At 36.5% G+C, this 16,250-nt stretch overlaps 1 protein-coding gene across 2 annotated transcripts in view; it reads left to right on the plus strand.

Annotated features, from left to right (window-relative positions):
- LOC102689771 (protein tyrosine phosphatase non-receptor type 14) overlaps positions 1-16,250 on the plus strand; it is a 95,826-nt gene that overhangs the window by 45,374 nt on the left and 34,202 nt on the right. Inside the window, exon 3 of one of the 2 annotated variants that reach the window (XM_006626052.3) lies at positions 6,865-7,034. The exons of the other annotated variant lie outside the window; for it this stretch is intronic. Within the exon in view, the coding sequence (XP_006626115.2) occupies positions 6,865-7,034 (170 nt within the window). The remainder of the gene's footprint in view (positions 1-6,864; positions 7,035-16,250) is intronic. 2 annotated transcript variants of the gene reach the window in all.

Consider the following 16,250-nt stretch of genomic DNA (forward strand, 5'->3'; position numbering starts at 1 on the left):
GATAGTGTCTGTAGGCTTTTCTAAACACAATTAGGCATTTCTCAAAATATGTTATTAGTTTTTCACCCATCCGTTTATTTTTTTCAGGAATTACCAATTCCCCTTCCATGTTCCCCTGCATATTTTAATTAATCACATGGGTTATCTGAATATTTCCCTGAAGGATTTTAATATCTTGTGCAGTGAAACAGTAAAACCCAATCCTTAGCTTTGCATAATAAGTCATGAAGGGGTATCTCCACATTTAGTGATTCCAAAGTGGGGAGTAACAGTCTAGTTCAGTGGTTCTCAATCTTTTTGGACCAAGTACCACCCTGATCAAACCAAAGCATTCAAGTACCACCTTCAACTCATCTTCTCATAGGAACCAGAGAAAATCTTAATAATAATAATAATATTAATAATAATAATAATAATAATAAATAATAGCTTACATTTATATAGTGCTTTTCTGGACACTCCACTCAAAGCACTTAACAGGTAATGGGGACTCCCCTCCACTACCACCAATGTGCAGCTTCCACCTGGATGATGCAACGGCAGGCATAGTGCGCCAGAACGCTCACCGCGTCACCGCTCACCGCTCACATAGGCTATCAGTGGGGAGGAGTGCAGAGTCCTGAAGCCAATTCATAGATGGGGATTCTTAGGAGGCCGTGATTGGTAAGGGCCAATAGGAAATTTGGCCACGACGCCGGGGTTACACCCTTACTCTTTTCTAGAAGCGCCCTGGGATTTTTAATGACCACAGAGGGTCAGGACCTCAGTTTTACATCTCACTTGAAGGACGGCACCTGTTTACAGTATAGTGTCCCCGTCACTATACTGGGGCATTAGGACACACATGGACCGCAGGGTGAGGACCCCCTGCTGGCCCCACTAACACCTCTTCCAGCAGCAACCTTAGTTTTTCCCAGGAGGTCTCCCATACAGGTACTGACCAGGCTCACACCTGCTTAGCTTCAGTGGGTTGCCAGTTATGATTTGCAAAGTGATATAGCTGCTGGCTAGTGACCAACATGAGTGTGCGCACTCACTCACATGCATGTATAATGAAAACAGCACTGAGCACTTAGATAATTTGGATCATACTGCCTTGTAGATATTTTCCGACGCTTGCTAACACTAGCAGTGCCAGTGCCAGTCTGTGTCAGGTTTAGCAGCAGAGCTAGTTTCAGTGGCCGATGTATAATCCTCCTAGTTCTCAACAGGTGTGCATGATCTATCACTACTCTTGGCATCTATTCCTTTCAGCCCTACATAATACTTGATTTTTGCAAGGTATTAATTTTCAATCATTTTTTCTCTTGGCGAATGTGGCGCTAAGCTGTGTCTCCGAAAGCTCGAGAGGAGTATGAACACTCAAGTATTAACTCGCTGTATCAATGTAGCTAAGCACATAGGCTGCGTATTTGACACATAAACTAATTTTATTAACATAAAAAATATGAAAACAAGTCTCAAGCTTTTTGAAACTGATTAAGTAAATTACAGATGAAGAATTTACATAATTTTTAATTATTCAATTTTTAATTCCCAATTTTTCATTGCACACAACACATTTCCAAGGTTATCTGGTATACCACAGTTTGAGAACCACTGGTCAAGTTGACTGAATATACATTTTTACTTTTCACTTTGGGACATTTTACGAGTCCATTTATTGTATCACTACCTAACCTGTTTGCAGAAGTAAATAATGATTATGGTGAGGATTGGGGGAGATTTGCTACCTTATTTTGCTGTTTCAGATATTTGTCATCTTCCCTGAACCTGTTTTCAACATTGTGAACATTATTAGGTGATCAATGCATATATATATATATTGGCAACAGTCTGTAACGATCTGTTTTGACAAGCTAGTGAAGTTCTTTTTAAATTCCTCACAGTTATGAGAAAATCTAAATGGTAAGCACAGCCCTAATGTGCACTCATTCTTGCCTTGAAAATTCATGAATGTACTAATAATTCTCCCTTCTCTACATTATTTGCAGTGTGTATCATTCAGAGTGCGTTACAGCTCATCCCTGTTTTAGATTATTATTATTAATTTACTTAATTCTGTCTTCTTCTGTACATATCCTTGTTTAGTGTCATAAATTCATCAAATATAATTAATACAATTAAAACAATAGTAGTTAGTCTGTGCTGGTTAACATTCCAGGGCACTTCTGGGTGTTCATTCAAAACCAACCATGTGTGAAGTGTTGTGTTTCCATTTCATAGTTAGTATTTCTGTCTAATTCTTTTGTTAGGGGCTGTACATTTAACCCAATGTGAAATGTTCATTCCAAATATTACTTATTTTAACATAGATCTGATCCTTTTTACTTATTTAAAATTGTGATTTGTTTCACATTGTGATGAACAGAAGTTAACTTGTGTGCTTATGACCTCGGAGATTATGTTTTTTTTTTTTTACTTGCCACGGAGAGGCACTTCTGAGGGTGTGTGGTGAACACATAAGTACTACCCAAGCATTAAGTTTTTGCTTTGACTGAGAACTTTACAGTTCATAATGAAATGAGCTAGATAACTTGAGGCCTCCTCTTGTTTAAAACAGATTTTTATTTAATGGAATATGTGAGCTGCTTCATTATTAAAAGCTAAATTACACCTTTGCTGTTATTTTACTGTAGCATCACAGGCTTTAAAATGCAGGCAATTACAGTTTACTATGCTAATTTCGTATGTCACATTCTTCCCTCTGAAACAAAGCTAGGGAGTATAGTTCTGTGAAAAAAGTATTTCCCCTCTTTCAGATTTTCTGATTTTTTGTGTATTTTCACGACTGTTATCAGATTAATTTGAATCCTAGTGATGTACAGTATAAAGGGAACCTGTGTGGACATATAACAGCAAAGTCTGGTGCTTGTTTAATTACATAGTCATTCAACATCCAAATTCCCTGTGTGAAAAAGTTAACACCATCTCAGTTTAATCAACTCAATTAATGGGATTACTAGAACCAGCTGTGTGAATATTTTATAAAACAATCATGGCCAGCCCTGATCTATGTAAAACTCACAAACTTTGACTTTCATTGTCACAAGAAGTTCTCGCCACACACAAATTAGAGGCACTTCATGCCACTTTCAAAAGATATTTCAGATGACCTTAAAAAAAGACATTGATGCATTGTTTCAGTCTGCAAAAGGCTATAAATCTACCTGTAAACTCAGGGGCTCCACCGACCTACAGTTAGAGAAATAATTAACAGTGAATTTTATTAAGGGTGACCGTCCTGCCAGAATCACTCTCCAGAGCGCAGTGTTAAATTAGACCAAGAAGTCTCAAGAAACCCAACAACACCTAATCTGTTGGTCTTTTTCTCAACGTAGCTAAAGTCAGTGTTCATACCTCCACCACCAGAAAAGCAAACAGAAAAATGGGATTCGAGTGAGAGCAGCAAAGTGGAAATCATTGCTTACTAAGAAGAACATTGGTGCTCCTCTCACATTTGACAAAAAGCACCTGGATAATACTCCAGACTTTAGGAGGAATGTTCTATGGACAGATGTGTTAAATGGGTGCTGTTATGTCTTGTGAAAATGAAATGCTGCATTCCACAGTAAGAACCTCATGTCAGCAGTGGAGCATGGTGGTGGTGGTGTCATGGTTTGGGGATGCTATGCTGCCTCAGGACCTCAGGGTGACTTGTCATCATTAACCCCATAGTAATGTTGTGGCTGGATCTGAAATGAGTAGTTAATCCTAGAAAATCCTCAAACGTTATTAGGTTGAAGCAGTTGTTCATGGAAAAATGGTCCAAAAATGCTACAGAGCAATGCGAGAGACTGATTGCCAATTACAGGAAGTGTTTGGTTGCAATTATTGCAGGTAAAGGTGGAACAACCAGTTGCTGAATCTAACTGTTAATAATAATAATAATAATTGCTTACACTTATATAGCGCTTTTCTGGACACTCCACTCAAAGCGCTTTACAGGTAATGGGGACTCCCCTCCACCACCACCAATGTGCAGCATCCACCTGGATGATGCGACGGCAGCCATAGTGCGCCAGAACGCTCACCACACATCAGCTATGAGAGGAGAGCAGAGTAATGTAGCCAATTCATAGAGGGGGATTATTAGGAGGCCATGATTAGTAAGGGCCAATTGGAAATTTGGCCAGGACACCGGGGTACACCCCTACTCTTTTCGAGAAGCGCCCTGGGATTTTTAATGACCACAGAGAGTCAGGACCTCGGTTTTACATCTCATCCGAAGGACGGCGCCTGTTTACAGTATAGTGTCCCCATCACTATACTGGGGCATTAGGACCCACATGGACCACAGGGTGAGCGCCCCCTGCTGGCCCCACTTACACCTCTTCCAGCAGCAACCTTAGTTTTTCCCAGGAGGTCTCCCATCCAGGTACTGACCAGGCTCACACCTGCTTAGCTTCAGTGGGTTGCCAGTTGTGAGTTGCAGGGTGATATGGCTGCTGGCATATCTGGCATATGTTAACTTTTACAAACAGGGACACTGGATGTTTATGAAATAACTGAAACAAGCACCAGACTTTATTTGTCCTACTTTCTGACTTTAACAGATTAAGAAGACCACAAGAATTGTCAAGTAGCATCCTCTCAATTTAAAATTTAATCAGCTTTGTAATCTAAAGGTGAGAAAAGATCATTTTACCACACTTTCAGAAACCGGAAAAGGCAAAAAATGTATGCTAAACAATGAATGGTTTGCATTAACATTTCTTCTCAGGAAAAAAAATGTATTTTTAGTAGTGATTTTAGATAGTGAGGTTTGATGCATAAAGCACGAATACTTAAACAAATGTATCTTAAGGAAATCACTGGGAGAACATGAGATTATCCTTTGCTAAAGTTCAACATTGTTTTAGGTCTCACCCCATCACATTGACAAGATAATTAAATGTATAAGAGGAAGTGAAATACATTCCACTGTAGTCTTAACTTGAATTTTGGCAACACTTGCTCAGCATAATTTATGTAATTGGGAAGTTGTTTGTTTCGGTTCCAGATTTTTGGGTTACAAAATGTTTTACTAAGCGTACCTCATAAGTGAAGTGAAGAAGTGACGGGCTCAGCTAAGTTCTTACCTCCTAGGTTAACAGCCATATTTCCCATTGCTTTATCCTCTTGTTGTCTGTGCCTATTTAGTGTTGCTAATATACATATAATCATTGGAAACAAGACTATAAATTATTTTTATTTATTCTGCTGTTGTGCCTACCTGTAACACAAATTGTAAGATGGTGGTAGTAGATGCAGTAAAAACCATTAACCGCAGATCAGGTGATCTAAGGTTGGAGAAACTGGAATGCATTTAGTCCTTCCTATTACACTATAGATAAGTTAGAATTTGGATTATATCTTATAAAGCAGATCACTATACCAGAAAGGTAGAGAAGGAGGATGATGAACCATGTTACTTCTTATTAAAGGATTAAGAGCAAAGGGAGACCCTTAACAGAAAGAAAATGCCAATAGTTACTTCGGATGAGCTCAAAGTAACTAGAAAATGATCAATATTTGTTTATTTTAAATTGACTTCAATAAGGAAATTAATTTAAATCAATTAAACATAAACAAATATTGACCATTTTCTAGTAACTCTGACTGAGTTACCTGATTCCTGAGGTGTGTGTGGCCATGCTGCCTGCAGCAGAATATCGGCGACCTATATGTTTATTTTAAATCTCTGTTAAAAACCGTAACAGTGTTTTGATTTTTTTTGTAACAGCTTATTTGGTTTTAGCTTGCCACAAGTCCTACAGAGAATGACTTGAATTCCATTGGAAGTCACACTTGGCTAAAATGTACTGACCTACCATAGTAATTTAACTCAAGGCTCTTACTCCACCAAGGTCACAAGTGAAATGTTCAACTCCTTGGAGTACAGAGTTTGAAAGTGACCTTGAAGTGAAATTGATTTTGTTTATTTTAGCCTAATCAAAAGCCTGTACATGTTCAAGTGAATTCAAAAATGCAGTGCCAGTTATGCAATAATTAAATGTATGTTTAAGGACGGTTGAGCACCAGAAGTAAGATATGTTATATGGGATTTTTTACCACACGGTAATGCAGTGAAATACGGTTCACAAAGTATTGCTTACCAGGGCAGCTAGCAATAGCTGTTTAGTGTGATGATGACATTCCAGGAGATTTTAAGGAGGTGCAGCCTCAGTATTTCTCCCTTCTTCTCCCTTCAGTATTTCTCCCTTCCCCAGTATTTTTCCTGAGGAAATTCCCGATGCTAATTTATACCATTATGAAAGGTAAAAGACACATGGAAGTACCATGTATCTATTTTTGTTACCCTGTTTACTTTATATATACAGCTTATTTATATAAATGTTCAAGATAAAATATTTGAAAATATCTAGAAGGCCAACATATTCATTCAGGAGATGTAGACAACACCCATCAACCTGATACATTTGCATGATTCAGTATGAGGGGATTAAAGCCTTATTTTCATTTTTGGGTTTCAGAGTATCATAACCCCAGACACCATGACTGAGGACATGAGTGGAAAGATGTGCAAACACTGGCACTAAACAGAAAATTGTCAGTGGCATGAGTCTGAGGTCATGGGTCAGAGGTTACCTTCCCTCTAAAATGTTGGAATGAAACCTCTGCTATATCCAAAACATTTATTTATAAGGCATTGTACTACATAGAGGACATTTGCATGTCTAAGTTGCATAAGAACTGTGATAATTTACCTTTTTGTTTTGACAGAAACAGAATAAACCACACTTGGGTGGTTCCTGCTGCTCTAGTTGAAAACACAGCAAGTGTCTTTGTTTTTAAACCCCTCCCCCACCTTGGGCTGAGCAAATGATTTTGATCTGTCCTTTTTTTGCTTTGCTTTTTCAGACACACTATTTTGGCTTGTGGTTCCACAGTAAATCACAGCTCCAAAGATGGGTGGAGCTGGAGAAAGCCCTCAAGAAGCAGCTGGACAAATTTGGCAATGAGCCTCTTCTTTTCTTTGGTGTGATGTTTTACGTGCCAAATGTCTCCAGACTCGAGCAGGAGGTCACAAGGTGCGTTGGCAATTAATTGCTTTTATCATCAAGGCATAAACAATGGCAGATGCACAGCAACATGAGTTCAGAGAGGAGGAGTTATGTTTCTTAACACTGCTGTTTTTAAGTGAGAAGGAAAAAACTTTCTATTTTGAAATATGCTGCTTTAATTAATTCCTAGAATGTGGAGTATGTGTCCACCAGCAAGGTAATGTTCAAAGCTTTTTGCACCTGAGCAAGATATGTTTCTCGCTTTCTGATGTTTCTTAAAATTATAATTAAAAAGAATCAGGATATGATTTGGCTTTTATAAATCCTTTTTTTGAAATGGGAAATTGAGTTGTGTTTTATAGATTTTTTTTAAAAGGCTGCTATCCTTTTAACATGGTTTTTGGGTGGGGGTGGGATGGGGGATTGTTTAAAGTGATCAGGTTTTTTATGGATGTTCACAGTCATTACCTTTTAAACTATTTTCTACAAGCAAATGAACTGTCATTTCTTAATATTCTTTTATGCCATTGGTACCTGTGTTTGTCAATTTGTTTTTTAAATGGTTTGAGTCTTTTTGTTCAGTGTATAATCAGTGCTATTCTTACTTTATTAATAAAGACAGGAGACTGGAGACGGAGATTAATCTGGCTCTGGAAATTTAGTGATTCTACCTTATTGTGAAAAATATTAAGATTCTATGGGAACAGGATATAGAAGACTGTGAGTTAATGTGACAAGGACAAAGGTGTTTGGGAGTTGACGTTGCTTAATGAGATTTCTAGTGTATTTAAAAGACTCATGTTGAGTTTCTAGAGTATGCCATCATTGCCACTGTTTTTCGGCAGGACCAGTGATCCAGGGCCTTCACACCTCATTGAGGGTCAACAATAAAGCATTAACAGCAAAGCTAAAAGAGTAATGCTTCTCAAAAGATCAAGTGCAATGGTGTTTTTTGAGATTCTTGGCTAGTTTCATCAAGAAAATTGCATAGTGGAAAATCTGCTTTTACTACAACAGTCTGCAATATGGGGGACTTCTGTTATTGTTATAGAAATATTTTTTGAAAACATTTGTGGTAGTACTCTGAGATTGTTCTTACAGAAGAGCATCTGTTTATTTACTTTTGGCAAGTCATGTTAATATTAGTGTGGGTTCTTTTGGAAGGAAAGCCAAATTCATGTGTTGTATGACTATAAGATGTATAAAGGCAATAGATAAAAATACTTAAGTATTAGAACTAGTTTTAGTTTTCCTTTTGTGAACAGACCTTGAAACTTTATCACTACATAAGTGCATACAGCATTTTATCATTTTTAAATATGGAGTGAAAGTTGAAAGAATAAAATAAGTCTTTTGCTTTTGCTGTCAAACATACTGTATCTTTGTGATATGATGAGCTTGTACATGCTTGTTGAAATATTTGTCATTTTTGCTTTGAGTAAACATGTAAGTTAAGTAGTTTTAAAAAATCTTAAACCAGACAGTGAACATTTGCATTAAATGAAACCTTCCTCATTAATCTAAACCCACACAGGTTCTCAGGTGCAGGCTGGCAAAAATTCCAGGAATTGCTTCCTCAGCCAGAGTGTATGAAGTTAAAAGTTGCGCTTGGGTAGGAGGACAATCAGGAGCGCTGTGGAAGTTTAAAAGAAGCGTTTGTGTTGAGGCCCTTGTGCGGTTGGAAATCTCAAAAGAATTTTGGCATCAGTTGCAGCGTAGGAAGATGCAAAATTCCTGTGTGCTGAAGTGTTAAAGGCCTGTTTCTCTGTCTTATCTTTGACACCCCCCAGTGCCAGTCTGTGGCATCAGCTACTCTGAGACAATACCTTTTCACTCCAAAAAAAAACTCAAATCCTCCAAAAAAACTAGGATAAAGATCAGAGCAGCTGTGGTAGGAAAGCTTGTTACTGTTGAGAACAACCATTAGTAAATTTAGACTAATTTTTATGATACTGGTAAAGAAAAGAAATACAATTTCTGATTTTGTGGAAGTTTTTGGTGTTTTGTTAGATTTCCTATTTTAAAAAATTATTAAAACAATCGATGCCTAAAGACAAAGAAAAAAAAACTATAAAAACTTAAACTCGCATGAAAACAGTACACGTGTAAATGAATTCTGCACCCTGTGGTTTAGTTATGACGAAGTGTAAAAACTATTTTAGGGAGAACTGCCTTGTGCTTGTTGTTTTATACACTGATACTTAAAATAAGGTTAACCCTTTTGATTTCCAGGCGTAAAGATACATTTACCAGCCTTTCCTGTCCTCTAATTTTTTGTAAGTTTTTAAATGTAGAACAGAGGTCCATCTTGATGTAGAAAAGCATTTTGACACCTGGTTTACTTGAAAAAAAGAGGCAGTTTAAAGTGTTGGGTTGATTTGTTCACAAGTCTGGGGGAAACTAGGTCAAACACATTTCCTTTGAAGTTAATTCAAGTGTGTGTGATTCATTTACACCTTCGTCCTTGCTATAGTGTTGATTTCACACTTGTAAACACTCCACAAGTGGAGATGAGTACACAATACTGTTCCAAATATCCCAAAAGGACAAATGTCCTCAACATATTGTAGAGCTGTTTATGTTCAATTCTTAATGTCTTAAGATGAGCTTATTCCTTTATTACACATGTATCCTAGGAAACAAAGTGACAAATAACTAAAGTAATGAATATTTTGAAATTCTTTTGAACTATGCTTCCTTCCTTGTTAAATTATTTGTTTATATAGCCAAAGGCAATTATCTTTTAAATAGTTCAATGATGTTTATGGCAATATGAACCACAGGGCTATGTACAGTAGCAATTTGACAAATGATCATTTAGAAAACATTTATGAAATGTACACAGTTAAATAATAAAGAAAAACCTTTTGATTATAATGCCATAGCTCTCTTTATCAAAATGATTTTCCTGCAGTTGTTAAGATATTGTTTCTATTCTGTTTTATGGTGCATATGCAGATGCAAGAGGTTAGATAGTAAATTGGAATGTGTTATAACACAAGTCTGAATACAGCCTTATTGAGACCATTCATACAGATTAGTTCATCCACATTGTAGAAAAAAATTAAACAAGATACTATTTTTAAAATTTTGTAAAATCCCTTTGGACTATAAGAAGAAAATAGTTTGCAAAAAAATTAAGTTTATTAAATTTTAATATTCTTGCCTAAAAATATTTAAATCTTAAGTCACATTTGTATTACAATGTTATATATATAGTCTGAACAATTGGAATTCTACTGTCAAAACTATCCAATTTGGTTTTGTTCCATGTGATGTTAGTGTATATATAATTTTCTTTAAAAAAATGTACAAAAGGATTTTTTTGCCCCACAATTAAAAATGCATAAAAAATAAAACAACTTACCCAAATCAAGCTTCTGTCATAATATAACTACATTAAATTTCTCAGTTGCATACAGTAAATAATTTCTCTCAAAAGTAATGAGGTCTTTCTTATGATGTCCCATTTTACAACATACATTTTTTACTTTAATAATAGGACTCAAGTTATATATATATTTCTTGTTTTGTTTTGAATGGGTAGATGAGGTTTATATATAGTAAATATGTACTGCTTCTTCACGTGTCATGGCAACCTTTCAACAAAATGTGAAAACTGTGGAAAGGGTCTGACTACTGTTGCAAGGCTCTGTACCTATGTAGAGTGATGTATAGTTTTGACTAAAAATTAGTAAAAAGCAAGTTATATGTTCAGTTTTTGGTTTTCACGTTTAAAGATAATATTTATTAGATTAATGTGTACTTGTCTTTGTATTTCTAGTGAATGTTAGCTGTGTTTAAAATGAAATGCCATTCACTTAGTTAATCATGAATCCTATGGCTATAGGGTATTTACTAGAATTAACCCGGATCACATACCTGTATCATTTTATGGGTTAGAAAATTGAATCCCGCCTTTTAACACAAGGTACATTATATTGTGTCCTGCTATTATAAATACAGTTTACCATCTCTGTAATTTACTAATCAATTCATCTTCTGAAGGAAGGGGAAAATATACATGTCAGGTTTCAATGTTTTTCATTAGCCTTTCTTTTTTGTCATTGTTTTTTCTTCTCTTTCAAATTTTACATGACAAATGTACTATATTAGCTTTATCATATTAATTGAATAATACTTCCCTTTTTCACAACAGTTTAAGACCACAGTTTGCTGGCCTTTTGAATTTCCTTTTACTGTTTTTTTCCTCTTTAAAATGTGTATGAGGTATTATTGTTAAAAGTATTTCCAGTAAGCAATATGCCTCATTGCAGGCCCGAACAAGACCAAAGGTGCATGTGCGAACATGTAGGCCGTGGTCTGTGTGCTGTCTGAATATGTGAAAACAAAGTGAGAACACAAGAATTAAGACACTGGCTTAGAAACATCCTGGATTTGTACAGTTTGATCCCCCTTAATGTGATTGAGGCAGCCAAACAATTCTGAACAATACATGGCTAACTCTTATCTCAAATATAAAAGTGTGAATTGTGGGAGATAAAATACTATCTCACCAATGTATGCTTACCATTAACTGCATCAAAAACCTGATTTAGAAAAGAAAATGCTAATTTAAGCATTTATTTTAAGTACCAAATACTTAAAATAAATTTGGTACTTAATTTGGTACTTAATTTATTTTAAGTACCAAATATGTCAACAGCATAACCGCAAAAATCTTTCTGAATATACAATGTTCAGTTTAATTCATGCACTGAGAATATAGGTAGTACACCAAAAAACAGAAACATTTGAGTGAATAAGAGGCACCGTGTATTTTGAAAACAAAGGGGTCCACACAGGTGTGGCTCATGCATTCATTAAGCAAATATCATGCTTAGGGTCATGTATAAAAATGTTGGACAGGCCAGGTTGCTTATAATTATGTTTAGCATGGCTACAAGAGGGAAAAGGTGGTATCTTTAAAATAAGGATAATTGTTCTGGGTCATTTGGCAAGAGCACTGTTTATTAATGATGTTTTATGATCAGTGGTGTCCAAGGGAATGGATCTCTGAGGGAACTAAGGCAAAACTTACTCATCTTGAGACTGTTTGAAGTTTCTGACACTGCTCTTAAATGGTTCAGTCTTACAGTACCTCAGTGATCGCTGTCACTGTCTCCCCCTTGGTGGATTTAGCTCCAAAATTGGACTTATTAAGTTTGGTGTTCCTCAGGGCACGGTACCGGTATTTTCAACATTTACATGTTCCCATTTGGTTAACGTTTCAAATAACATGGCCGAAATAAGCACTTCTGTGCCAATGATACTCAAATCTATGCTCATACCAAACTTGACACTGATGTGGCTCTCTGTGTTCTCTCTAATTGCATCTCTGAAAAAAACACGGATGACTCAAAACCTCCTTCATCTAAACTGTGACAAGACTGGTCATGCTTATCAGCACCCCATTAACTTTTATAAAGTCAATGCAATATCCCTGTCTGTGGATGGTACTGTACTTGTGCTTCAGTCAAACTTGAAAAACCTGAGGGTAATATTTGGTTCAGGCTTGATGTTTGATCCACATGTGCAACATATTGTCAAAGCATAATTCTTTCACCTAATTCATAATTCATAAATATCGCCAAACTACATCCTATGTTGTTGCTAACTGTTGCTGAAATGCTGGTCAACATATGAGCAGTAACACCAATGTTATTTCTTGGCCTTAGTCACCGTATCTTTACTCAAGAAAGCTTTTATGGGATATTCTGGAATGATGCCCGAGACTGTGATTTCCACCTTCATCGGCCAGGCATTATTTGATTTGACTTTCTGCAACCCTTCAGCTGAGTTCCAGACACATTTCATGGGTATATTGATACTATATGATGTGATGGTTATGCGCCTTCTCCTTCATGAACTACACGGGTATAGAGATGTGTATTCTAAGCAGCACTGCTACACTCTCTGTTATGGCACATACAGGTCCTTACTGGCTGCATGTGGTGGCCCAGTGCCCTCTGATATTACGTTGGTTCTTAAATTTTTTGTCTGGTATCCCCTGTTTAAAACACATGTTGTACATTTTATTATCTAGTAGTTTCTATTCATCTTGTAGTTGCACAAATCTGTGAAAAGATTATTAGAGTTACTTGAAATCAACTTTTTTGCCGCTGAATATTAAAGGAGGATGAAGACAGAAGAAACGCAGTACAATGGAGAAAGTCAGAGAATTGTCAGAGAAATTAAGGGGAAAAAATATTGTCCTTTTTCAAAATAAAATATTAAAAACATAAGCCTTTCCTTATACCTTATGGTAAGAAAGCACAGTGAGTCTGTTCCCAAGACTTGATTAATGTAGTGCATTCAATGAGGCTGTCATTAGTAGCCTAGACTTTCTGCTGCAGTGGGACTGGCCTTTTAAAAATTATCACAAAGAGGAAATCTAATGATGTGTTAATATTGAAGTTTCCCAACCTGTGATCTCCCAGGACATGGCTTATATTTGTCTGATTTTGTCTGTAATGTCTTTTTTGAAACCTGTTGACTGTGAACACCCCAGACAGTGAGCAAAGGTGTTCTTATTTAGTCCTGCCACCAACATACCAATGGCATGAAGGATTAGCAGGGTGTATTGGTGAATCATAAAAATAACACCACAAAACATTTAATCCATATCCAAAATATATTTTATATCTCATATCTATTTTCTATAAACAACCACAAATAGACGACCAAGATTCTTTTCATGCTAAGTATACATTTTCATGATAAAATGCGTCTTCAAATCCTTGAGGTTTTTTGGCCCTGTGTCATTTCATTTGTTTTCTTCATTTACTCGGATTTAAAAACCAGTGATTCATCAGCACTGCATTTTTGTGGGTTGTGGTTTTTAGTACAGTTCATTTAAACCTCTGTGGTGAACTTTGTCCGATGCACAAAGCGCAACCAATATAGACACCACTGGGTGATTGTCCTGGTATGTAATTCATTCTAATTCTAACACTAGTGTCTCAGTTGTGTGATACCATGTCTGACAATCGTGCAGAGGAGGAGCACTGACTCACAAAAATAAGAAATTTCTGCATTAGCTGCGCCGGTGTATTGATGTTTGATGTGCTGGCTATTCACTTTGATTCTTTTACATGTGCTATGACATAGTGCTTTGATTGTTGACCTTTACTGCAGCCTGCACCCCTTTGGTTCTCAAAATATGATCAATTCATAAAAAAATGTTGAAGTAAGTCAGTTCTTTAAACATAAAATATATCGTAGCGATTGAATTAAAAAGTTAGAATTATATACTGTATTTATTTTTTTGCAGTAAAATTATGAATACATAAAAAATGACACACTTTTAAGTTTACCTTAACCAGCAGCCATGTCACCCTGCAACCCACAACTGGCAACCGACTGAAGCTAAGCAGGTGTGAACCTGGCCAGTACCTGGATGGGAGACCTCCTGGAAAACTAAGGTTTCTGCTGGAAGAGGTGTTAGTGGGGCCACCAGGGGGCGCTCACCCTGTGGTCTGTGTGGGTTCTAATGCCCCAGTATATTGATGGGGACACTGTACTGTAAAAAGGTGCCGTCTTTTGGATGAGACATGAAAACTGAGGTCTCTGTGGTCATTAAAGATCCCATGGCAAAGGGTAGGGGTGTAACGCCGGCATCCTGACCAAATTTCCCATGGGCATATACCAATCATGGCCTCCTAATAATCCCCATATATGAATTGGCTTCATCACTCATCATCACACATCATCCAGGTGGGAGCTGCACATTGGTAGTGATGGAGGGGAGTCCCAATTACCTGTAACGTGTTTTGAGTGGAGTGTCCAGAAAAATGCTATTTGTGTAAGGACTTATTATTATTATTTCCTTAAAATATGAGAGTTTGATGAAACAAAGGAGTTGTATTGACGTGCTTGTGATTAATTTGTTTTTGAAGATTTATCTTTTAAAAAATTATAAGACATGTCAGAAAAGACGTCTCACACCTCCAGGGAGTGTGTGCACCCTATGTTAAGAACCACTGCTATAGAGGTATAAATATATACAGTGTATTGTAACCAGTGTTTCTGCCCCTAAGGAGGAATTTTTAGTTGTCTGTGTAGCTGAATAATGATGCATATGTATACCTACTTTAACTTGAACTTGTATTTGTACATCACAGGAGCCCAATTTAAAACATCTGAAAAATATATATTTTTTTTGCTTTTGCTTGTTGCTTTTAATATGTCACTTAAACATGAAATGGTTTAGACTGTTATAGGCATTATGTCTTTGCTCTAGTTATGTGACTAAAGATTATCTTGGAGGTAGTCCCAAGGTCTGCCAGCCACACTTTCACAGAGAATTTTGAATTCATTCAGAATTGTCACCTGACCTTACAATGTGTAGTGTTACAATCATCAGAGCCTGATCTCTAGGCCTTTGTGGAAAAAGTGCTACCAGGAAGGAGATCCAACATGATCAAGGAAGACAGGGTTCTTGTAATTTTTAACTTTGTCACTGAACATTGCGTATTTTCCCTCATTTACTGTTCATCCTCTTTCCTTTGAATGTTAAGAGATGGATTTTTTATCAAATTTAGTGATATAGGCAATATCAGTGTATTTCATTGACATTGTTGAGTGTTTTTGAGCTTCAGGTACATTTGTTGGCAAGAGCGGTGCTGTTCTCATGTGTATGCAGGCAGTCATACCTTCATGTAGTAATCAGATGAGTACAAATAAGTTCTATGTAAAGAGACAGATACTTAAGTGAGTTTGTAATTCTTCCATGTTTTCCACATGGGACTGTCATGGGTCTTATCTCCATTACTTATCAGCTATTTCTCAGCTTGGAATTTCACAGCCTCTTCAGACTGAGGTATTTGTTATTTTCAACCTGGTCTTAAAGACATAGTTTTGAGACTTTTTTTTCAATAAGGAATGTGTATATTTTAAGTTGGCTTCAAGTTTTTTAAAAATTAATACAGATAACGTGGTAAAAAGCCTGTGCCAAGATGTTTTGAGTTGATAAAAGGGGTAATGATAAATAGTTCACAATTTATGGACCATCTATGTAATTGTGATTAAATGATTATTTATCAATAATCATTATTATTTAAGAAAAACATTCCACACTTTCTAAATGTTTTAGAAGTTCCAATATAGGTACTAACGTAATACGTAGGGTATAGGTATGGTTGCAAGAAATATGGAACTACGATCTTTTAAGTGAAGTTAATTGTGTGCGCGGATCCTGCTTAAGTGCATTAGTATCATTGAGCAAGTATAAGTGTTTTCATT

Source organism: Lepisosteus oculatus, chromosome 2 (assembly GCF_040954835.1).
Source record: "Lepisosteus oculatus isolate fLepOcu1 chromosome 2, fLepOcu1.hap2, whole genome shotgun sequence".
Classification (NCBI taxonomy): Eukaryota; Metazoa; Chordata; class Actinopteri; order Semionotiformes; family Lepisosteidae; genus Lepisosteus; species Lepisosteus oculatus.